The sequence below is a fragment of the Mobula birostris genome, chromosome 7, assembly GCF_030028105.1.
Source record: "Mobula birostris isolate sMobBir1 chromosome 7, sMobBir1.hap1, whole genome shotgun sequence".
Lineage (NCBI taxonomy): Eukaryota > Metazoa > Chordata > Chondrichthyes > Myliobatiformes > Myliobatidae > Mobula > Mobula birostris.
The window spans coordinates 17,466,189-17,491,404 of record NC_092376.1 but is presented as its reverse complement, the minus strand read 5'-3'; the positions used below and the strand labels follow the sequence as shown (position 1 = coordinate 17,491,404).

Here is a 25,216-nt window from a genome sequence, read left to right as displayed (position 1 = left end):
TTGGTTTGGCACATCATTGTAGGCCGAAGGGCCTGTTCCTGTGCTGTCCTGTTCTAGGTTCTCTTACAACTCTGGTTACTACCCACAGTTGTAATACAACATACTTTTTAATTTGGAGGAAGGCCAACTTTGATGGTATCAGATAGGATATGACAAGTGTGGATTGGGACAGGTTGTTTTCTGGCAAAGATGTATTTGGTAAGTGGGAGGCATTCAAAAGTGAAATTTTCAGAGCACAGGGTTCGTGTTCTTGTCAGAATAAAAGACAAGGATAACAGACGTAAGGAACCTGTTTAGGAATCCTTGGTTTTCGAGAGATATTGAAGCCCTGGTTAAGAGAAAAAAGGTGTACAGCTGGTACAGTACATGCAGGTAGGAGCAAATAAGGTACTTGAGTAGTATAAGAAATGCAAGAGAACACTTCAGAAGGAAATTCAGAGGACTAAAAAAAAGCATGAGGTTGCTCTAGCAAAGTGGAAAGAAATTCCAAGGACTTCTACAGAGCAAAAGGATTGCAAGGGACAAAATTTTTCCTCTGGAAGATCAGAATGGTAACCTATTTGTGGAGCCAAAAGAAGTGGGAGATATCTTAAATGGATTTATTGCATCTGTAATTACTCAGGAGACAGGTACAGAGTCTATAGAAGTGAGGCAAATAGGCATCAACTTCATACACCCTATACAGATTGCAGAAGAGGAGGTGTTTGCTGTCTTGAGGCAAATTAGGGTGGACAAATCCCCAGGGCCTGACTAGGTGCTCCCTCGGACTCTGTTTGAGGTAAGTGCAGAAACTGCAGGGCCCCTAGCAGAGTTATTCAGATCATCCTGAGTGACAAGTGAGGTACTGGAGGATTGAAGGACAGCTAATTTTGAATAAGAAAGACACTAAGGACAAGCCAGGAAATCATAAGCTGGTGAGCATGACATCAGCAGTCGGAAGGATAATGGTAGGTATTCTAAGGGATCGGATATATGAGTACTTAGACAGACAAGGACATAGACAGCATGACTTTGTGAATGGTAGGTCATGTATAACCAATCAGAGTTTTTCGAGGAGGCTTCCAGAAAAGTTGATAAAGGCAAGGCAGTGGAGATTGTCTGTATGTCTTCAGTAAGGTATTTGACAAGGTCCTGCATGGAAGGTTGGTCAAGGAGGCTCCCACTTGGCATTCAAGATGAGGTGGTAAATTGGATTAGACATTGGCTTTGTGGGAGAAGCTAGGCAGTGGTAGTAGATGGTTGCATCATTGACTGGAGGCTTGTGACTAGTGGAGTGCTGCAGGGATCAGTGCTGGGTCTGTTGTTTATTGTCATCTATATCGATAATCTGGTTGATAATGTGGTTAACTGGATCAGCAAATATGTAGGTGACACCAAGATTTGGGGTGTAGCGAACAGTGATGAAGGCTATCAAAGCTTGCAGCAGGATCTGGACCAGCTTGAAAAATGGGCTGAGAAATGGCAGATGGAATTTAATGCAGACGTGTGAGGTGTTGCACTTTGGGAGAACCAACCACTGTAAGTCTTACAGTGAATGGTAGGGCGCTGTAGAGTGCAGTAAAACAAGGGGATCTGTGAATTAATTGAAAGTGGTATCACAGGTAGATAGGGTTGTAAAGAAAGTTTTATTACACATTGGCATTCATAAATCAATCTATTGAGTACAGATGTTGGAATGTTATGTTGAAGTTGTATAAGATGTTGGTGAGGCCTAATTTGGAGTATTGTGTCACCTACCTATAGCAAAGATGCAAATAAGATTGAAAGAGTACGGAGAAAATTTCCAAGGATGTTACTGGGACTGGAAGAACTGAGTTAAAAAGAAAGATCAAATAGATTAGGACTTTATCCCTTGGAATATAGAAGTTTGAGGGGTGATTTGATTGAGGTATACAAAATTATGAGGGATTTAGATAGGGTACATGTAAACAGACTTTTTCCACTGAGTTTGGGTTAGACTACAACTAGAGGTCATGGGTTAAGGGTGAAAGCTGAAATGTTTAAAGGGAAGATAAGGGGAAATTTCTTCGCTCAGAGGGTGGTGAGAGCGTGGAACGAGCTGCAACTTCAAGTGGTGGATGCCATTTGGATTTCAACATTTAAGATTAGTGTGGAAAAGTACATGGGTAGGAAGGGTATGGAATGCCATGGTCCAGTGCAAGTCGATGGTACTAGGCAGTTTAAATGGTTCAGCATGGGCTAGATGAGCTGAAGGATTTGTTTCTGTGCTGTAGTTTTCTATGACTCTTTAAATCCAAAAGACTTCTGCAGCGTTGGGTTTGAACACTTTGTATGAAAGTCCAAATCCATTACTGGATGTTTATTTTGGATATGTAAGCAGATAACAAGTGATAGTCGATGTGAACTGCTGAGAAAATTTCAATTGCTCTTTCCAAGAATTTTATCCATGGTTATTGACCACGTAAGCAGCTACATGGAATGTGCAGACACAAGGCATCAAAATTATCGGAAATACATTGTCTTTTGCCCAAGAATGGAAATAAAATCACTGCAATAATGTGCTATACAGTACACTAATTCTGGTCATATACTTCTGCGGCACCTACATTGGCTCACCGCTGTGTACGTATTCCCAAAGAAGTTCCTCAGACAATTCCGAAAACTTCACCTTTGTTTCTTCATAAAAAACTGTAACATTGGTCTCCAGCTGGTTTCCTGGAACAATAATGTTAGCTTAAGTTACCTTGTTAAAATTTACAATAAAACCATAAGATATAGGAGCAGAATTAGCCCATTCAGTCTGTTTCTGTGCTGTACTGTTCTGTGACATATAATAGCTGCAAGCTCTGTAATAACTTGGGAGGTAATATATTGTTTTGTAAATCTAATATGTAACATACTGCAGGGGCCACTATCATTGGAGGTTATACCAAACTCTAGAATAAACCAGTACCAAGTACAAAAGTATAAAGGGATAATTGCCTTTCAGCAACAATATCCAATAGAGGAGATGGTCGAGAGGTTAAGGCTATGGACTGGTGATCCATTGTGCTTTGTGCACGTGGGTTCAAATCCTATCCTTGAGAAGATTTAAGACAGAGATGAGGAGAAACTGTTTTTCTCAGAGAGTGGTGAATCTGTGGAATTTAAGAAACAGTTAGATAGGTTTTTAGAACATAGAATAGTACAGCACAGTAGAGGCCCTTTGGCCCACAATGTTGTGCTGACCCTCAAACCCTGCCTCCCATATAAGCCCCCACCTTAGATTCCTCCATATACCTGTCTAGCAGTCTCTTAAACTTCACTAGTGTATCTGCCTCCACCACTGACTCAGGCAGTGCATTCCACGCACCAACCACTCTCTGAGTAAAAAACCTTCCTCTAATATCCCCCTTGAACTTCCCACCCCTTACCTTAAAGCCATGCCCTCTTGTATTGAGCAGTGGTGCCCTGGGGAAGAGGCGCTGGCTATCCACTCATCTATTCCTCTTATTATCTTGTACACCTCTATCATGTCTCCTCTCATCCTCCTTCTCTCCAAAGAGTAAAGCCCTAGCTCCCTTAATCTCTGATCATAATCCATACTTTCTAAACCAGGCAGCATCCTGGTAAATCTCCTCTGTACCCTTTCCAATGCTTCCACATCCTTCCTATAGTGAGGCGACCAGAACTGGACACAAGTGTCCAAGTGTGGCCTAACCAGAGTTTTATAGAGCTGCATCATTACATCGCGACCCTTAAACTCTATCCCTCGACTTATGAAAGCTAACACCCCATAAGCTTTCTTAACTACCCTATCCACCTGTGAGGCAACTTTCAGGGATCTGTGGACATGTACCCTGAGATCCCTCTGCTCCTCCACACTACCAAGTATCCTGCCATTTACTTTGCCTTGGAGTTTGTCCTTCCAAAGTGTACCACCTCACACTTCTCCGGGTTGAACTCCATCTGCCACTTCGCACCCCACTTCTGCATCCTATCAATGTTTCTCTGCAATCTTTGACAATCCTCTACACTATCTACAACACCACCAACCTTTGTGTCATCTGCAAACTTGCCAACCCACTCTTCTACCCCCACATCCAGGTCGTTAATAAAAATCACGAAAAGTAGAGGTCCCAGAACAGATCCTTGTGGGACACCACTAGTCACAATCCTCCAATCTGAATGTACTCCCTCCACCACCACCCTCTGCCTTCTGCAGGCAAGCCAATTCTGAATCCACCTGGCCAAACTTCCCTGGATCCCATGCCTTCTAACTTTCTGAATAAGCCTACTGTGTGGAACCTTGTCAAATGCCTTACTAAAATCCATAGTAAGGGAATTAAGGGTTATGGGGAAAAGGCAGATAGATGGAGCTGAGTTTACGGAGAGATCAGCCATGATCTTAATGAATAGCGGGGCAGGCTCGATGGGCCAGATGGCCTACTTCTGCTCCTATTTCTTATGTTCTTATAATCTGGTGCTTTATTGTTGCCGAGGGAGTTCAATGAGGTTTCAAGCGAAGTGGACAGACTGGAGGCCAAGAAGCCTGGAGACAGTGCATGAGCTTATGATCAATTCTATTCTCACTGAAATCACCAGTTAAAGCTTCGAGGGAGATTGAAATCAATGAGGAGAAAAGCAGAAGGCAAGTGGGTGGTTCAGCACCATTTGCCTGCGTTTGACCAGTCTCACTATCCCTCTCATACGCTGCTGCCAGAAGAAGGTGCTGGCATGTGATTGGTCTCACTCTCTCGCTGTTCCCGGAGGAAGGTGCCTGTGTTTGACCTGTCAGTCTCTAACTTTCCTTCTCGACCAATGCTGCCGGAGTATGAGGTCTTGGGCAAGGGTTAAGCAACATGGTTTGTAGATTGATCTCTGTAGTTCATGTTATGATGTGTTTCTGGTTTCTGATTACTCCTTTTTTATTGCTATTTTGTGCAATTTTGGTCAGGGTAGACTGGCTATGCAGCCTGCAGTCAACAAGCAACACAGTGCTAAATTCAACTGAACTGAACTAATTTGAATATTCCTAAACTGTTTCAGTGACTTTCTGGTTTGATGTTTAGTATTGTGCATTTCTTGCGCTTTTTTTTGCCCTTTGCATGACTTGTTCTTTTTTATATGTGTTGGTGTTTGATGTTTTTTCTTTGAACGGGTTCTGTTTCATGGCTGTCTGTGGGATGGCGAACCTCAGGGTTTATACTGCATATATACTTTGATAATAAATGTACTTCAAAACTACTTTATAGTTTTTAGTGAGAAATAAGCAGCAAGATAATTCTAAACTGTTTTGCTCAATATGGATTCAAGCATTTGGGCTTGGAGATGCCAGAAATGGCCAGCATTGAAAATGAAATGATTTCACTATTTCAACAAGTTAGGAACTATGAAGAATTTGAAGGTATTGTCAGTCATGTTGAATGTTGCAATGAAAATAAAGATTTGGAAGATGCAATCGTCGAAAGCATTGTATGGAGGTCATCCATCACCTGCACTAGGTGTCTGTGCTGATTTTGTTCATTTACAGTCAATCAAAAGAAAACAGCAGTGAACACTAGATGAATTCCTCTGTCGTTAACTACTAGGAACTAACAGAATTTTATAGTACTGTAGTAGTGTTGGTAGTGTTCTAACTTGTTCTGTATTTCATTTACTGTAAATATATAATTTGTTACTCAGTTAAATGGTAGCTTGTTTTTTTTTAATATACCTTTTTAACTATATCCATGAAACTTCAGCTAATTGGGGCAGCTGCTTAATTAGGTCAAAATGGACAGGTCCCAATGTGTCCCAATTAACTGGCATCCACTGTATTTGGGAAGATTACCCAAACACAAATCAAAGAGAAACATTTTATAAAATATCTTAAATGAGAAGAAAGGGGTAGAGAGGTAATGAGGTTTTGAGAGAGTTCCAGAGTGTAAGACTTTGGTAGCTGAAGGCATAGTTGCTGCTGATGTAGCAAATGTATCAGTGAGTGATCCAGAGACTAAAATTAGAGGTGACCAGATAGCTGGGGGCTTGAGCTCAAGGGGAATCAGAAATAAATAGGACAGAATGGATGTTTTAGTTATACATTCCTGAGGTCGACATCATTTGAAATATTGTGCATGACAGTACAGAGTGAACTAGTAAATATACCACTATATTAGGTACACTTGCTCGTTAATGCAAATATTTAATCAATCATGTGGCAGCAACTCAATACATAAAAGCATGCAGACATGGTCAGGAGGTTCAGTTGTTGTTCAGACCAAACATCAGAATGGGGAAGAAATGTGATCCAAGTGACTTTGACCATGGAAGGATTGTTGGTGTCAGTAGGGGTGGTTTAAGTATTTTAGAAACTGCTGATCTCCTGGGATTTTTGCACACAACAGTCTCAAGTTTACAGAAAATAGTGTGAAAAAACATCCAGTGAGTGGCAGTTTTGTAGGGGGAAAATGCCTTGTTAATGAAAGAACTCAGAAGAGAATGCTGGTTCAGGCTAACAGAAAGGTGACAATCGCATTACAACAGTGGTGTGCAGGAGAGCATCTCTGAATGCCCAAAACATTGAATCTTGAAGTAAGTAGATGGGCTACAGCAGCAGCAGAGGACCACACCGCGTTCCACTCCTGTTAGTGAAGAACGGGAAACCGAAGCTTCAGTGAGCACAGGCTCAGCAAAACTGGACAACTGAAGACGGGAAATAATATGACATTGCATGATCTAACAAATCTCAATTTCTGCTGTGACGCGCAGATGGTAGGGTCAAAATTTGGGACAAACAACATGAATCCATGGATCCATCCTTCCTTGTGACAATGGTTCTGGCTGGTAGTGATGGTGTAATGGTGTAAGAAATGTTTCCTTGGCACACATTTGTTCTTTAATAGCAATTAAGTACTGCTTAAGCGCCACATTGTACTTTACCATGAGGAATTCAGGCTGTTCTGGGGAAAAGGCCAATTCGACCCAGTACTAGAAAGACCTACCTTATAAAATGGGTGCTGAGTGTACACTTCCCTTGGAACAGTTTAACATAAATTCACAAGATTAATACAATGCTAATAGAACTAGATTAGGAGGGCAGATCACACCAACATGATTTGTTATTCTTTGTCAGAATGCAGTCCACTCAAGCAGCTAAAAAGATGGAGGGCAAAGGCATGACCATCTATGGTTCTCCAATGTTTGTAATACAAATTCTCTCTAATCTAAATAAAAACCGAAATGAAATATACCCTGATTTTATTTCAGAGAAAAAAAACCTGTGCTTGCACTACTGGCTTCAAGCACTGGTTACAAAAAGAATATAAAGTTATATAAACATATATTTAGTACTCATTAATAGATTCAGATGACTAAAATGGCATGGATATTATGAATAGAATTAGAAACGATTGGGTGAGATTTGAATACTTCTGTTACTTCACTCAGAAACTTCGATGGACAGAACAATAGATTAGTTAGGTAGTGGTATCAGGCTTATTTGTGGAGCAACGTCAAGTAAATAAAGTGGAAATTAACCAACTAAATAAGCTTCTGTAAATCCAACTAATAATTGATTTGGTTCAGCTATGCAGGCAAGTATGGGTAGGTATATTAAAGATACAAGTGAACTACAATTCAATGTATGCATCTAAAATATTATTCTCAAAGCATAATTTATTTTAAAAACAGAAAAATATTCAGAAAACAAAAATAAAACCTTACCACTTTTGCAGAGACATTGGACAATTGCAACCCCCGTGAAAACACTATGTTCATTATTGTTGAGTCTAAGAAAAATACAGCAAATACACAAGCTAGTATATAATTTCCATACTTTGTACAACCAGAGCTTTATACCTTACAAACTAGTAGTACATCTCCATATCTAATCTTTATAGTTTGACATAGTCAAGCATCCCAAACACTTTAATTTCCCTCCTCCACTGTCCGTCATGTTCCATTTCAAAATGGAGCACTTCTACAATCGTTTTTCCTTTCATCCAGTACTCACCTACAAAATTCAATGGATCTATCCTATTCTCCTTTTTGCACATATTACCCTGGCAAAAGGATCCACATACTTCCTGAAAACACCATGCCTTCCTTTCCACCTTCAGCCCCTGCTGCTTCTGCTGTCAAGTATTTTTAATGTTGTAGATCCAATCTTCAATCCACTGCAACTTCTTGTACGTGTCCCGGACAAAGAAGTGGGCAATTGTACTTCCCATTCTGCAAACTCCCTTTTCCAAAAGCTCCCTTCTGGAAAGCACTATAGGGCTGTTAAAAATAAAACTTCACATCATCTTAAAAGTTTCTTCCCCCACACAGTTAATTTGATCACAAATTCTAGTTAGTCTCCCCACCCCCTTCTATTTATTACCTCAATCTCTGCACCATAATCCATTTGTATAATGCCGTTTACATTGTAAATCCATGCTGGCATTTATGTACATTTTATTCTTTATCCATACTTTAACCTCTAACTTTATTTTTATATAATTTTTTATAATTATTTTGTAGTTTTATTTTTTTTTAAATTGAGATACAGCCTCTCGAGCCACACCACCCTCAATCCCCAATTTAGTCCTAGCCTAATAACAGGACAATTTACAATGACCAATTAATCTACCAATCAGTACATCTTTGGATTGTGGGTAGAAACCAAGGCACCCAGAGGAAGCCCACATGGTCATGGGGAGAAGGTACAAACTCCTTAAAGGCAGTGGTAGGAATTGAACTCAGGTCAACTGTACCGTGTGTCATTGTGCTAACCAACAGGCTACCATGCCAGCCTAAAGAGTTGTATGTGGTGCCACCACACCACAGCAAATACCTTATCCATGCAAATGTATATGGTAATTAAGGTTGATCCATGACCCTTCCTTTCATCACTGGGAAGGACAAAGCCATTATTCTTAAGATCTTTCTAAAATTACATATGGCATACTTATATGACCCATTCTGGTCACTATTTCAGGTTGCGAACTTGTCACTCTAGTTAAGTCACATCTGAGCTTTTAAATCTACATCCAATCAAAAGATAGTCCACTTGGATTTGTTTTATTATTACTGTCACATGTACCGAGCTACAGAGAAAAGCTTGTTTTGCATACTGTGTATCCATACATAGCAAATGACACTATTGAAAAATCCATTCTCACCTCAAAGCAGACAAATTTCAAGGTTGTATAATTTATACATGCTTTGATAATAAATGTACTTCAAATCTTTGAATCCATCTGTTAATGAAGGCCTCAACCAAGCCTTTGTAGATAAAGGCGTGATCAAACCCAAGTCTTGCTGGGCAGTCTTTAACATTCTCAAAAGCAGCTCACTCATAAATCATAGAACATAGAACAGTGCAGCATAGGAATAGGCAATTCAGCACACAGTGTTGTGCTGAATCAGCTAAGGAGCAAATCAAAAACACCCACACACTAATCCCTCCTACCTACACACCATGTCCATATCCTTCCATCTTCCTTACATCCACGTGCCTTTCCAAACAGCTCTTAAAAGCCCTTGATGTATTTGCCTCTACCACCATACCAGGCAGCGCATTCCACTCATCCACTATTCACTGAGTAAAAACTTTACCCCTCACATCCCCCCCTCACCTTCATTGCATTCTCTCTGGCATTAGACATTTCAACCCTGAGAAACAGAAACTCACCTTCCACTCCATCGATACCTCTCATGATCTTGTAAACATCTATCAGATCTCCCTTCAGCCTCTGGTGCTCCAGAGAAAACAACCCAAGTTTATCCAGCCTCTCGTGATAGCACATACCCTCTACACCAGGCGGCATCCTGGTAAACCTCTTCTGCACCCTCTCCAAAGCCTCCACATCCTTCCTATCGCGGGGCGACCAGAACAGTATGCAATACTCCAGATGTGGTAGACCCAGAGCTTTATAAAGTTGCAACATAATCATAATTCTGAATCCAAACAGCCAATTCACCACAGACCCCACGCACTTTAATCTTCTAGATCATACTCCCATGAGGGTCTATATCAAATGCCTTACTAAAATCCATGTGGACAACATCCACTGCCCTACCCTCATCAATCTCTCTTGTCATCTTGTTAAAACCCTTTTCAGATCAACCAATCTCTTTGATTGAAATCCACCTCTTTTTCAACCTACACTGGCAGCCATTTATTCTGATTCATTTTAGAATTTTGTTCTCTCTTTATTTGCCCCTTTATAATCTCTACAATTGACAAACTCTTTCAAAACGATTGCGAGAATGTGGCAAGTGTGCTTACGGCAGGTTGATCATGCAGTGAATCGATTTGGCCTCCTACGTAAGGAGGGCTCTCTCCCTCTTTTTCGCACAGGCAATGGAGTGGATATGCTTTTGTCCCATCGGGCCCAGTTTTGTTGCTGCATTTACCGTTCCTAACATGCTTCAGTAAAAATTGTTTTATCATACAACTTCGTTGTCGTTCTTGTTCTGCGCATACGTAATAGTTACAAAAATATACTGTCTTCTTTTTTTTAAAATTAACTTTAATCTATCTGGAAATCAAAAGCAACAAAAAAGTTATAAGTTTTATCCCCTGCCTGGTTATTTTTTTCACCTCATTTGGCCTGCCATCTTTGCCCATATAAATCATCTTGAGATACATCAATGTCAGATAAATACAAATTAATCTCCTATCTTCAAGCAGAAAAGAAACTTACTTCGATAGCATATTGTATGCAACTTGCTTATTTATGGGTTTCTCGAGAATTTCGCCATGAAAGCCCTGAAAAAGTGAATATAAAGATTGAAATCACATCTCCAATCAAGTTAATTATAAACTCTAAGAAAGATCACATTCACAAATCAAGTGCCTGCAGATATTGGAATCTGGAGAGAGAGAAAAAATTGTTTAATTTATTAAGATAAAGCATGCAACAGGCCCTTCCGGCCCTTCGAGCCGCCCCACCCAGCAAGCCCCTGATTTAATCCTAGCCTAATCACAGGACCATTTACAATGACTAATTAACCTACCACATCTTTGGACTGTGGGAGAAAACTGGAGCACCCAGAGAAAACAGACATGGTCACGGGGAGAATGTGAACTGTCCACACAGGCAGCAACTGGAATTGAACCGGGATTGCCTGGACTGTAAAGTGCTGTGCTAATTACCACACTACCATAGTATCTGGAGGAATTCAGCAGGCCAAGCACCTGCTGTAGAGGGATATGGTCAGTTGACGCTTCATAGTCATTCTTCCACACTAATTCAGAAAAATATTTATACTTTGACTACGGACAGTAAAGAAAACACAACTGACTAGGGACAGAGTTTGTCCATTCAATCAATATCATTTATATTACAAACACAAGAAATTCTGTAGATCAAAGTTGCTGGTGAACGCAGCAGGCCAGGCAGCATCTCTAGGAAGAGGTACAGTCGAGGCTTCAGGCCGAGACCCTTCGTCAGGACTGTCGATGAGTCCTGACGAAGGGTCTCGGCCTGAAACATCAACTGTACCTCTTCCTAGAGGGGTCCTGACGAAGGGTCTCGGCCTGAAACGTCGACTGTACCTCTTCCTAGAGATGCTGCCTGGCCTGCTGCGCTCACCAGCAACTTTGATGTGTGTTGCTTGAATTTCCAGTGTCTGCAGAATTCCTCGTGTTTGCGTTTTTAAATTCTGTAGATGCTAGAAATCCAAAGCACCACACATAAAATGCTGAGGAGCTCAGCAAATCAAGCAGCATCCATGAAAAGGGACAAACAGTCAATGTTTTGGGCCAAGACACTTCTTCAGGACTGGAAAGGAAGGGGCAAGGTACCAGAATGAAAAGATGGGGGGAGGAGAAGGGGGCTAGGTGACACCAGGTGTACGGGAAAGGTAAAGGGCTGGAAAGGAAGGAATCTGATTGGAAGGGAGAGTGGATCACAGGGAAAAAGGAAGAAGGGGACCCAGTGGGAGGTGATAGGTAGGTGTGAAGAGATAACAGGCCAGAATGGGGAACAGAAGAGCGGAGGGGGTAGGGATTTTTTTTTACCAGAAGGAGAAATCGATATTCATGCTATCAGGTTGGAGGCTACTTAGACGGAATATAAGGTATTGCTCCTCAATGTTGAGGATAGCCTCATTGTGGCCCAAAAGGAGTCCATGGACCGACATGACGAAATGGGAATAGGAATCGGAATTAAAATGTTGGGCCACCGGGAAGTTCTGCTTTTGGCATTACAGACAGTGTAGAAGACAAAACCCTGATTTTAGTTGGCGTTATAAAGAAATGCACTAACGACTACATTATTATCTATCCACTGCTTTGACAGAAGATTTGAAAAATAAGTAAATTAAATTAATCCTTATCCATATCTTTCCTTCAATAATCATCAAACAGATTAATTAGAAAGGAATGCAGAAACTGTTTCTACTATTACAACAATTAAATCATAATTCTTTCAATACTGGTGCTAGGCACTTACTCTGGAATGGAACTATAACAATTAAAATGACCTATCTACTCTTCAGGGATATTTTTCAGGCCATATTTTCTATGCTTGCTTACCACAACAGTGTCTGCGCCAATAACGATGTCTGGAGTCTTGAAGTGTTTCTGTTAGAGAAGTAAAATGGAGACATTCTTACTGCACAAAATTGATGAGGTCAAGATCGAAGAATATGGAAGTGAAATTTTACTAAACATATTTTGGAATAAACAGATTTTTGATGCAGTTTTTAAAGAAATAGTACTTGGATGCAGCAGAAGCCAACAAATGAAGCTATATTGCAGATTGCTAGATGAACAATTCAAGATTCAAGGTTGTTTATTTTTATGCTTCAGTATACTAGCGTAAAGGAGGACAAAATGATTGTTACTCCAGATACTATACAGCATAAAAAACACAATAAGCATAGAAACCTTCAAGAGGACCACAGCCTTGTCGTGGTTTGGAGGCTTGCATGCTTCAATGAACCGGAGATCTATGTTTCCTAGAATCAGGGCTTTATGCTTTGGCTCCAGATTCAGGGGTTCAACTCAGGGTTAAAAAACCTGACTGGTCAAACAAAATTATTACGGAAACAGCAATGAAGAATTCTTATACATCTCAGTGTGATGGCATTCCTGAGTCCTCCACCCTGGACTTACATGACTGGCAGTAGTGAAAACTGAGAGGAAGCTAATGATGCGATGAAGGAAGCCCTGAACATAACCGGAGCTGGAGACTCTTCATTGCTGCACCTACATGCCAGCCGCGTAATGGGGAGTACGTAAGCCGAAAGAACGCAATAACATTACTCAGACCGATTGTATGAACATAAAGTGATGCTAGGTGATGTGAACGTAGTTGTGGTGGAGTGGGTTAATGGGTGAAGGTGTGGATCAGCCTCATGGCTTGGGAAAAGCTAGTTTTTGAGTCTCGTGGTCCTGGCGCGGATGCTGCGTACCCTCTTCCCTGATGGTGTCAGAGTCAGAGCACTTCACCGGAGGCAGGGTGGCACGGTCTACAAGCTGGAGCCGATGCTGCCCCACCCCACCAACTGTTTGCTCAGCAGAAGACAAGCAGTATTGTGTTTGATTGCAGACTGCCGCAATATTCATGGATTCTGGGTCTTGGACTATATCTTTTTTGTGCGACTCTATTTTAATGATATCTTATATGTGCCATATGTGTCTTGTGCTGTGTATGACTGTTGATACTGTGTTTTGCACCTTGGCCCCAGAGCAATGCTACTTCAATTGGCTGTACTCATGGGTATTCATGTATGGTTAAATGACAATTAAACTTGGACTTGATGGGAGTGGGGCAAACAGTCCGTAAGCAGGGTGGGTGGGATCCTTTGTGATCTCACTGGCCTCTTTCCAGCAACTTTCTGTATACACGCCCTTGACGGCAGGTAGGTTGGCATCGGTGTTCTAATCTTAGACAAAATCAGAAAATGATGGAGATACCTTGTAGGTCAGGCAGCAGCTATATGGAAAGAGTTTCAGATTATAGAGTCATAGAGCAATCTCACTGATACAGGCCCTTTGGTCCAACTAGTCCAGGCCATCCATGATGCCTACCCAGCTAGTCCCAATTTCCCATGTTAGGCCCATATCCCTCAAGTCCCCCAATCCATGTACCCCTCCAAGTGCTTCTAAAATAAAACTATTGTGCTTTGTCTGGCAGCTCTTTCCACATACTTACCAACCTCAGCATGAAAATGCTGCCTCCTCTGGTCCCTTGTAAATCTTTCCCCTATCACCTTAAATCGATGTCCATTGGTTTTGAACTTCATTACCCTGGGAAAAAGATTGTCACCATTCACTTTATCTATGCCTCTCATAATTTTAACCATTTCTACAAGGTCTCTGCTTACTTTTGCAGTTTAGCAGAAGGAATAAATTTTCTTAACAGGAAGCAGATTTGGGAGTCCTGATGCAGGATCGAAGATAGATTGGGAGACTGCTTCACTGGGCGCCTTCTCTACAACTGCCAGAGAAAGCAGAATCTCCCAGTGGCCACTCATTTCCATTCTACTTTCCATTCCCATTCCGAAATGTCAGTCCATGGCCTCCTCTACTGCCACGATGAGGCCATGCTCAGGTTGGAGGGGTCACATCTTATATTCTGTCTGGGTAGTTTCCAACCTGATGGCATGAATATCGATTTCTCAAAATTCTGGTAATAGCACCTCCCCACTTCACCTCCTTCACCATTCCCCATTCCTGTCTCCTGCTCTCACCATATCTCCTTACCTGCTCCATCCCCTTTCCTTTCTTCCATGGTGTTCTGTCCTCTCCTATCAGATTCCCCCTTCTCCAGCCCTTTATCTCTTTCATTAATTAACCTCCCAGCTCTGTAGTTCACCATCTTCCCCACTCCCAGTTTCACCTTTCGCCTACCACCTTGTACTTCTTCCTCCCCTCCCCCCACCCTTCTTACTCTGACTTCCTTTTATTCCCCAGTCCTGATGAAGGGTTTGGGCCCAATACATCAACTGTTTACTCTTTTCTATGGATGCTGCCTGGCCTGCTGAGTTCCTCCAGCAGCGTGTGTTGCTTTAGATTTCCAGCATCTGCAGACTTTCTGGTGTTTGTGTCCCTCGAGGTTAACTTGTAGGCTGAGTTAGTAGTGTAACCCCCAGGTTCGGCCGGTGCCGTTAGTCTAGGGAAGACCGTCTCTGGCCCCGCCTAACGTGTGAAATTTGAGGTGCAAATCTCTCGTTTGTCTGGATGCTGTGTGATTTGTTCCCATTACAAATCAGCACCACGAATTAACAGACAGTACACCATATGCAATTAAACGATTCAGCTTTATAATTCTTAATTTGACTGAAGCGTTAGTAAAGTAAAACAAAAAGAAACGGGCCCATTTTAACGGAACTGTCTAACGTTGCACAAGTTGGAGCTCACGGTGTCTCTTCCGCTGGTCCTCCACTGACATCCCCGGGCTTCGTTGACTCCCGGCCCCACTCCAAGTACACTCCTTTCTGATGTCTATGACCACGCCTTTCTGGCATCTTCTCTCTCCATCCTCCGCCGAACAAAAGGCCCAGATCCCTTTGGTGTCAGCCACACAGAACGAAAACACGCTCCCCTCATTGGACGGCTCACATTCCAAAGCCCCCGTCATCTCTAACCATAACCCAAACACTACTCCTACAGAAAGACCATTACATTAGCAGTGAAACCTTTCCCAGGGTGTTACAGTAGCAAGAAAGTCAAATGTAATGTTAGCATTCATTTCAGAGGACGAGAATCTATGAGCATGGATTAATGCTGAGATGTTATAAGTCACTAGTCAGACCACATCTGGAGTATTGTGAGCAGTTTTGGGCCTTATATCTAAGAAAGAATGTGCTGCCATTGGAGAGGGTCCAGAGGCTAATGAGAATGATCCCGTGAATGAAAAGGTTAATGTATGGGGAATGTTTGATAGCTTAGAAGAATGGGGGGGTGGTGGAATCTCATTGAAACATACCAAATATTGTAAGGCCTAGACAGCGTGGATGTGGAGGGGATATGGAAATAGTGGGAAAGTCCAGGACCAGAGGGCATAACCTCAGAATAGAAGGACGTCCCTTTAGAACAGAGATGAGGAGGAATTTCTTTAGCCAGAGAGTGATGAATCTGTGGAATTCATTGCCACAGACGGCTGTGGAGGCGAAGTCATTTAAAGTGGAGGTTAATAGGTTTTTGATTAGTAATGGTGTCAAGGTTTATGGGGTGAAGGTGGGAGTGTATGTATGTATGTATGGGAGTGTGTGTATGGATGGTTCAGAAGGTTAATAAATCAGCCATGATCGAATGGCAGAACAGACTTGAAAGGTCAAAAGGTCTACTTCTGTTCCTATGCCTATGTTTTCATTCCAGCCTAGCCTAAGCATACTTCTCCCTAAAACTCAGGCCCACTGGTCCTGCCAACATCTTCATAAATCTTCTCTGCACTTTTCCAGTTTAACCACATCCTTCCTGTAACAGGGTGACCAAAACTGTACACGGTACTCCAATGGCAGCCAATGATTTATGCAACTGCAACATCATATCACAACTCCTGTGTACCCTTTCCGTTTGAGCCTTAGCTGATCACAGTGCCAGAGACCTGACAGCTGCTGCTAGCCCTTGAAAGATCATTCCCTGCACCCTTCACCTTTCACCTAATAGTATGCAAAGACTTTAATCAATTTAACTGAGAATTTCTATTTGTGAATCACATGCTCCTTTTTTAATAGCAGAGCCCAAAAAACAGGGAATATTATAAAGCCTGATAAACTAAAAATTCAAAACCTGAAATGTCAGCAGGTCAAAAGAATTCATCCCCCTTTGCTCACTACTTAGTTGAACCACCCACCTCTCACAGCTATTACAGCCAGCAGTCTTTTCGTACAATGGGATGGAGCAAGATTTGCCCATTCCTCCTTGCAAAATTACTCAAGTTGTACTAAGTTAGTTGGGGATTGGCAGTCATACATGGGGATACATGGGTGTTTCTTTGTTTGGCAGTCAGTGGTGAGCAGTGTGATGCAGGGGTCGGTGCTGGGCCCACATCTGTTCACGATATACATTAATGACCTGGAACTGTGTGTAGTGTATCTAAGTTTGCTGATGACACTCAACTGAGAGGAAAAGCAAATTGTGCAGACAATACAGAGAGTCTGCAGAGAGATATAGATAGGTTAAGTGAATGGGCAAGGGTCTGGCAGATGGAATACTATGTTGGTAAATGCGAGGTCATCTACATTGTTAGGAAAAATGGAAGATCAGATTATTATTTAAATAGTAAAAGATTGCAGCATGCTGCCTTGCAGAAGAACTTGGGAGCACTTGTCCATGGATCGCAGAAGGCTGGTTTGCAGGTGCAGCAGGCTGTCAAGAAGGCAAATGGAATATTAGCCTTCATTGCTAGAGGGATTGAATAAAAGAGCAGGGAGGTTATGCTGCAACTGTATAGAGTACTGGTGAGGCTGCATCTGGAGAACTGCAGGCAGTTCTGGTCTCCTTACTTGAGGAAGTATATACTGGCTTTGGAGGCAGTACAGAGAAGACTCAGCAAGTTGATTCCAGAGATGATGGGTTTAGACTATGAGAGATTGAGTCACCTGGGACTGTACTCGCTGGAATTCAGAAGGATGAGAGGAAATCTTATGTTTTTTCTACTGGTAGGTGATACGAGAATTAGGGGACATAGCCTCAAGATTTGGGGGAGTAAATTTAGGTTGGAGGTGAGAAGGAACTGCTTTTTGCAAAGAATGGTGAAACTCTGCCCGATGAAGCAGTGGAGGCTACCTGAGTAAATATATTTAAGACAAGGTTGGATAAATTTTTGCATAGTAGAGGAATTAAAGGTTATGGGGAAAAGGCATGTGGGTGGAGATGAGTCCATAGTCAGATCAGCCATGATCTTATTGAATGGTGCACCAGGCTCAACGGGCCAGATGGCCTACTCCTGCTCCTATTTCTTATGTTCTTAAGGACAGGAATCTTGAGGTCTTGCCAGAGACGTTTGATCAGGTTAAGGTCAGAACTCTGACTGAGCCACCCAAGGACTTCAATTTTCTTCACTTGAAGCTACTCCATGGTTGCTCTGGTAGTGTGCTTTGTCTCACTGTCCTGCTGAAAGACTAACTTCCTCCCCAGTTTAAGCTTTCTGGCAGAGACTAGCAAGTTTTTATCCAGGATCATTCTGTATTTAGCAGCATTCATCTTTCCATAAATCCTGACCAGATTTTGAGTCCCTGCTGCTGAAAAGCATCCCTATAGCATGATGCTACCTATCTCCACCATACTTTATACTAGGGATGGTGTTATCTGGCTGATGCACAGTATTAGATTTACACCACATGTACCACTTCGTGTTGAGGCCACAAGGTTCCAACTTAGTCTCATCCGACTATAAGACTTCTCCCACATCTTTACAGTATCTTCTAAATGACATTTTGCGAAGTCCTTAAAGGCAAGGGTATGTTTTCTTCAGCCAGAGCTTCTTCCTTGCCACACTTCCACAAATACCCTTTTTCTGCAAAGCCGTAAGAGATTTCGGAGCCATGAACTTTATCTCCAGTTGCAAACAAAGAATTCTGCTGCTCACTCAGTATGACGGATGGTATCATAATTGCCTCTCTTACAAGTGCCCTTCTCCAGTGACAAAGTATAGAGGGATGGCCTGACCTAGGCAGTGTGGCTGTGGATTCATATTTTTTCCACTTTTTCACGATGGACTGCATTGAGCTTCAAGGTATGTTCAGTGCCTTTGAGATGGTCTTGTATCCTTCCCCAGATTTGCGCTTCTCTAATTATCATTTCCCTGCTTGTATTGAAGGCTCATTTTTGGGTTAGTCCATTGAAAATGTACCATATTGTTGGACCTTACTGAAAGAGGGGGCATTTATTCTTATGAATTAATTGAAAATAGATGATCCTCCAATTTTCTGCATCAACAAATTGTGTGAGTTCGTAAGGTAATACTTGTATATTGCACCTGAGGAAAGTTAGTTGTGGGAGCTGAGTACTTTTTCAAGGCACTTTCTATATACATAAATATAACTGGTTCTGAATCTGAATTGATGAGTGACCACCAGGAAAAGTAAGATATAATAGTTAAATTAAATAAGTAGTGCAAAAATAGAAATTAAGGATTAGTGAGGTAGTTCTCATGGGTTCAATGTCCATTCAGAAATCTGATGGCAGAGTGGAAGAAGCTGTTCCTGATATGTCAAGTGTGCGCCTTCAGGCTCCTGTACCTCATTCCTGATGGTAGTGTTATAAGGATATACCCCTTAGTAATAATGATCAGGGAGGCAGATAGAGAATCTGTATGTACCAACAAGTAACCTTTATTGTCTCAACAAAAAAGCATGTGGGTTGGCAAGCTAACAACATGTGTGCACAGCCACTAGGATTCCCTAACCCTTCACGAACAGTCAATGAAGAGAAAAGGTATTACCTGGGAGAGGAGACTATGCTGCCAGGCATTCCTAGTGGTCCCAATCTCACTTGGCCATAGGCTCCTTCTCATCTGCGAATATTGGTCTCAGGAGAATTATCGTTGTCTCGTATTTGAAGCTCCTGACTCTTATGGTGTTCCTCAAGAGTACAACTAATGCATCTCCATTCCATTGGCTCAAGGTCACCCGACCTACCTGGGTCACCTTCATATGGGCTCTAGTCCAGCATTATTCTACGGTCTCCGACCCCCAGCCTCGTGCCTTTGTTTCTTTCAACTCTGACTGGTTCAAACCAGCCAATCTAGGTGACCCAGACACGGAGTCTAACGAAATTACAGGATGCTTCTCCAGCAGGCCCGCCATGATAGATAATAAATAGTCTGAGAATGGTCTCAGGTTTAGCGGGTTAATAGCTGAAACTCCTTGTGTCCATATTCAACTGCTCTGATCAGATTATCCTAGAGCAAGAATCAGTTCATCAGAGTTCACAAAATTGGAAGAGGAAGGGTGCTGCAAGGACGGTCTCACAAAATGACCATCTCCATCTCCCTCAAGCAGATAGTAAGAACAACAATTGTTTTGTCTACTTCCACTGTCCTTATTTCATTCAAATTCACTGATTTATAGACTGTAGTTCTTTCTGGCCAACAGAAGCAATGAGAACAAGACATGACCTGAGTGACTGCAATCCTTAATGAAGGATGCCGCCTTTTTGAGGCATCGCTCCTTGAAAATGTCCTGAATACTACGGAGGATAGTGTCCATGATGCTGACTAACCTTACAACTCTCTGCAGTCTATTTCGATCCTGTGCAGCAGCCACCCCTCCTCCATACTAGACACTGATGCAGAGTTACAATGCTTTCCATAGTACATCTGTAGAAACTTGCCAGTGTCTTCGGTGATATGCCAATTCTCCTCAATCTCCTGATGAATAATAGCCGCTGTCTTGTCTTCTTTATAGCTGCATCAATATGTTGGGTCCAGGTTAGGTCCTCAGGGATATTGACACCTAGGAACTTGAAGTTGTTCACTCTTTCCACTTCTGATCCCTCTATGAGGACTGGTGTATATTCCCCTGCCTTACTCTTTCTGAAGTCCACAATCAGTTCTTTGGTTTTACTGATGTTAAGTGCAGGGTTGCTACTGCAACACCACTCAACTAGCTGGTATATCTCACTACTGTACACCCTCTCATCTCCATCTGAGATTCTGCCAACAATGGTTGTTACATCAGCAAATTTATAGACAACATTTGAGCTGTGCCTAGCCACACAGTCATGGGTATAGAGAGGGTCCAGCATTGGCCCAGGCCCACATCCCTGAGGTGCAGCAGTGTTGATTGTCAGTGAGATATCAGTGTTATTTCTGACCTACACAGACTGTGGACTTGAGTTCATCAGCACTATCAGAAGGGAAAGAGATGGGGAGATCTGTTCTAGAGGATGTTTTGGTGAACATAAAGGCTGGGGGAATGGAAGGCAAAGACAGAGTGAGCCTTTCCCTGGGAGAGGCAAAAAGGGCTCAGAGAAAAGAAGGAAAATGAATAGGGCCACAAGCACTCTCAGCTAAGCTGAAGGAGAAGCCATTAACCAAGAGGGAGGAAAAAAAACAAAATCATTCTGGAAGTATTGGTATAGAAAATAAATTTAAACTGTACTTTGGTGCAACTTCATTGCTTTATCTTGTGGCTTTGTTGGTTCCAAAATTCTGTGTCCTTTTGACAATCGAAAAATTTCACTTAGTCACTTTTGAGCTGCTTGTGGTAGCTTACTGGCTTATGTGAAATACAGACTGGTTGCCAAAATCAGCACCGTTAATTTGAAGAGAAATATGCACTGAATAAAATATGGATGTAATTATATGGATTATTTAAGATTTGTCACAAAGTGATATTGGCTTAACCTAGAAAGCACATATTAATTTGTCGAGTAACACACACAAAATACTGGAGGTACTCATAGGGTCAGGCAGCATCTTAGGAAAAGAATATACAGTAAATGTTTCGGGTTGAAGTTCTTCATCGAGACAAAAAATGAAGGCAGAAGAAGCTGGACTGAGAAGGAGGAGCAGAAGGTATCTAGGTGAGTACATGGTTGAATAGTCGGAGAGCAGCAGAGACCAGCGAGGCGAAACGATGACAGAGGATCTCACTAAACTTCTATTAAAGAGAACATTTCAGCTTCTTCTGGGTAGGGATACCTCGAAGAGACTCCGCAGTGCAGCAGTAAATCAAAACACAAGAGATTTTGCAGATGCTGGAAATCCAAAGTAACACACACAAAATATAACATGCCACTCCATGGAAAATCTGAATATTTAACTAAAGTGTTTAGTTTATATTTTGTGTTTCTCAGACATTGTTTGAATACTTTTAACTTGCTATTTTGCTCTTTCTAAGATGATTATCACTCATATTTGCTAACTTACATTTCGTCATCTTTTTTGGTAACACTTCAACAGATGGCCACTTTGAGCAGAGCCAACTGTCTGAATACACTTAATCACATACAGCAGGGGTTCCCAACCTTTTTATGTTAAGGATCCCTACCATTAACCAAGGGGTCTGTGGAACCTAGGTTGAGAACCACTGAGAAAGAGCAACATCTATTTATTTATCTACAAACGTTTGTATTTATTTATTATTGTTGTATTTTCAGTTACTTTATTGTGCCTGTTAGGTGGGTGCGTGGGTGCATGTATGTGCGTGTGTGTGTGCATGTAGTTTTTCACTGAAGCTATTGGATTACTTTGTTCTACTGTAAATGCCTGCAAGAAAATAAATAGGAAAATAGATATGGTGACCTTCACATACTTTGATAATAAATGTACTTCAAAGTTTTGTACATTTTTCTCTGCGATTTCAGTAGAATTTTCTTTATCGTTTACTCAGAAACATTTATCTCTTAACCTCCCACTGAAATAACTCAAGAACCCCATGAGGAATATCTCCTACACCAGTTAAGTGAAATGCTAAAAAGCTTAAATACTCACCAAGTGCATTCTTGTTGCCACCTCAAGGGCTTTCTGCTTTGCAGTTTCCTTCGCATAATCATAGGGTGTTTTAAAAGCAGACTTGTCAAGATTCTCCTTAAACCATGAAGGCACCACCTCAAATCTAAGACCCTGTAAGGAACAAAAGGGTCAATAGAGAATGCTATCTTTCCGTTATTCTGTTCTCACACTACAATTTTTTGCACCATTTGGATGTTTTGAATTCATTGCTGTATTCATTACTACTAAGTACATGGTTTAGTCTGGGACTTTGCATAATCAAGGAATTTCATTACACCCTGACAATATACTAACCCTGGGAAACATAAATATAAAAAAGATCTTAAGGGAAACAAAGGTTTAAGACCATAAGACAAAAGAGCAGAATTAACCTATTAAGTCAGATCTGCCACTCCACCATGGCTGATCCATTATCTCTCTCAACCCCATTCTCCCTCCAGCTCCCCATAACCTTTGACACCCCTACTAACTTATCAACCTCCTCTTTAAGTATACCCAATGTCCTGACCTCCACTGCTGTCTGTGGCAATGAATTCCAAAGATTCACCACCATCTGGCTAAAGAAATTCCTCATCCCTGTTCTAAAGGGACATCTCCGTATTGAGGCTGTGCTCTCTGGTCCTTGACTTGCCCACTAGAGGAAATCAAATTATGTGGACAAGTTAAATAGACTAGATTAAGAACCCCCACCTCCTAGGACATGCCTCTTCTCATTGCTACCATCAGAGAGAAGGTACAGGAGCCTGAAGATACACATTCAACCTTATAGGAAAAGATTCTTCCCCTCCGCCATCAGGTTTCTGAATGGACAGTAAACTCATGAGCAAGACTACCTCACAATTTTTTACTCTTTTTGCACTACTGATTTAACTTTTTTCTATAATTCTTATTATAACTTATAGTACTTGCTGTATACTAGACTGTACTGCCCCAAAGCAACAAATTTCACAATATATCTCCTTGAAAATAAACCTGATTCTGATCCGCATCCCCTTCAATGTGGGATTTCAAATTGGGTAATTAAGAGAACTAAAGGGCAGATAAAAAAAATTTAGAAGACTACAATGCCTTAAAATTAGAAGTGGATGATCTCTGGTCATGACACGAAGAGTGGAAGTTATCTGCAAATCATTCTTTAAAGAGGAGAAGAAAGGATGTCAGGGTTGCAAGAGGTCCTTGGTTACGCTGGCTGCTTTACCATGGCCATGAGAACTGTGGACAGAATCCACGAAGGGAAGCCTAATTTTCATGATGTGCGGAGCTGTAACCACAACTCTGTAGTTTTTTGCAGTCACAATTAGAGCAGTTCCCATAACAAGCCATGATGCATGAACAAGCCTGGTAGCAGTAGAGATACAGAGGAGCAGATTGGGAGGCAGATTTTGGAAAGGTGCAAAAATAACAGGGTTGTTATCATGGGTGACTTTAACTTCCCTAATATTGATTGGCACCTGATTAGTTCCAAGGGTTTAGATGGGACAGAGTTTGTTAAGTGTGCCCAGGACGGATTCCTATCACAGTATGTTGATAGGCCGACTAGGGGAATGCCATACTAGATCTAGTACTAGGTAACGAACCGGGTCACAGATCTCTCAGTGGGTGAGTATCTGGGGGACAGTGACCTCCGTTCCCTGGCCTTTAGCATTATCATGGAAAATGATAGGATCAGAGAGGACAGGAAAATTTTTAATTGGGGAAGGGCAAATTATGAGGCTATAAGGCTAGAACTTGCAGGTGTGAATTGGGATGATGCTTTTGCAGGAAAATGTACTATGGGCATGTGGTCAATGTTTAGAGATCTCTTGCAGGATGTTAAGGATAAATTTGTCCCGGTGAGGAAGATAAAGAATGGTAGGGTGAAGGAACCATGGGTGACAAGTGAGGTGGAAAATCTAGTCAGGTGGAAGAAGGCAGCATACATGAGGTTTAGGAAGCAAGGATCAGATGGGTCTATTGAGGAATATAGGGAAGCAAGAAAGGAGCTTAAGAAGGGGCTGAGAAGAGCAAGAAGGGGGCATGAGAAGGCCTTGGCGAGTAGGGTAAAGGAAAACCCCAAGGCATTCTTCAATTATGCGAAGCACAAAAGGATGACAAGAGTGAAGGTAGGACTCATTAGAGATAAAAGTAGGAAGATGTGCCTGGAGGCTGTGGAAGTGAGCGAAGTCCTCAATGAATACTTCTCTTCGGTATTCACCAATGAGAGGGAACTTGATGATGGTGAGGACAATATGAGTGAGGTTGATGTTCTGGAGCATGTTGATGTTAAGGGAGAGGAGGTGTTGGAGTTGTTAAAATACATTGGGACGGATAAGTCCCCGGGGCCTGACAGAATATTCCCCAGGCTGCTTCACGAGGCGAGGGAAGAGATTGCTGAGACTCTGGTTAGGATCTTTATGTTCTCGTTGTCCATGGGAATGGTACCGGAGGATTGGAGGGAGGCAAATGTTGTCCCCTTGTTCAAAAAAGTTAGTAGGGATAGTCCAGGTAATTATAGACCAGTGAGCCTTACGTCTGTGGTGAGAAAGCTGTTGGAAAAGATTCTTAGAGATAGGATCTATGGGCATTTAGAGAATCATGGTCTGATCAGGGACAGTCAGCATGGCTTTGTGAAGGGCAGATCATGTCTAACAAGCCTGATAGAGTTCTTTGAGGAGGAAGTTTGGCCAGGTGGATTCAGAATTGGCTTGCCTGCAGAAGGCAGAGGGTCGTGGTGGAGGGAGTACATTCAGATTGGAGGGTTGTGACTAGTGGTGTCCCACAAGGATCTGATCTGGGACCTCTACTTTTCGTGATTTTTATTAACGACCTGGATGTGGTGTTAGAATGGTGGGTTGGCAAGTTTGCAGATGACACAAAGGTTGGTGGTGTTGTAGATAGTGTAGAGGATTGTCGAA

General features: G+C 41.9%; 1 protein-coding gene across 5 annotated transcripts in view; it reads right to left on the bottom strand.

Moving 5' to 3' along the window:
* The window catches only part of asmtl (acetylserotonin O-methyltransferase-like), an 80,808-nt gene that overhangs the window by 37,890 nt on the left and 17,702 nt on the right, over positions 1 to 25,216 (bottom strand). For 3 of the 5 annotated variants that reach the window (XM_072262676.1, XM_072262678.1, XM_072262677.1), the window contains exons 3-7: positions 22,302 to 22,433; positions 12,446 to 12,493; positions 10,611 to 10,675; positions 7,645 to 7,709; positions 2,568 to 2,676 (exon numbers count right to left, since the gene is read on the bottom strand). In XM_072262676.1, the coding sequence (XP_072118777.1) occupies positions 2,568 to 2,676; positions 7,645 to 7,709; positions 10,611 to 10,675; positions 12,446 to 12,493; positions 22,302 to 22,433 (419 nt within the window). Of the gene's footprint in view, positions 1 to 2,567; positions 2,677 to 7,644; positions 7,710 to 10,610; positions 10,676 to 12,445; positions 12,494 to 14,069; positions 14,165 to 22,301; positions 22,434 to 25,216 lie in introns of those variants that run through there. The other 2 variants (XM_072262675.1, XM_072262679.1) reach the window with 2 other exon arrangements.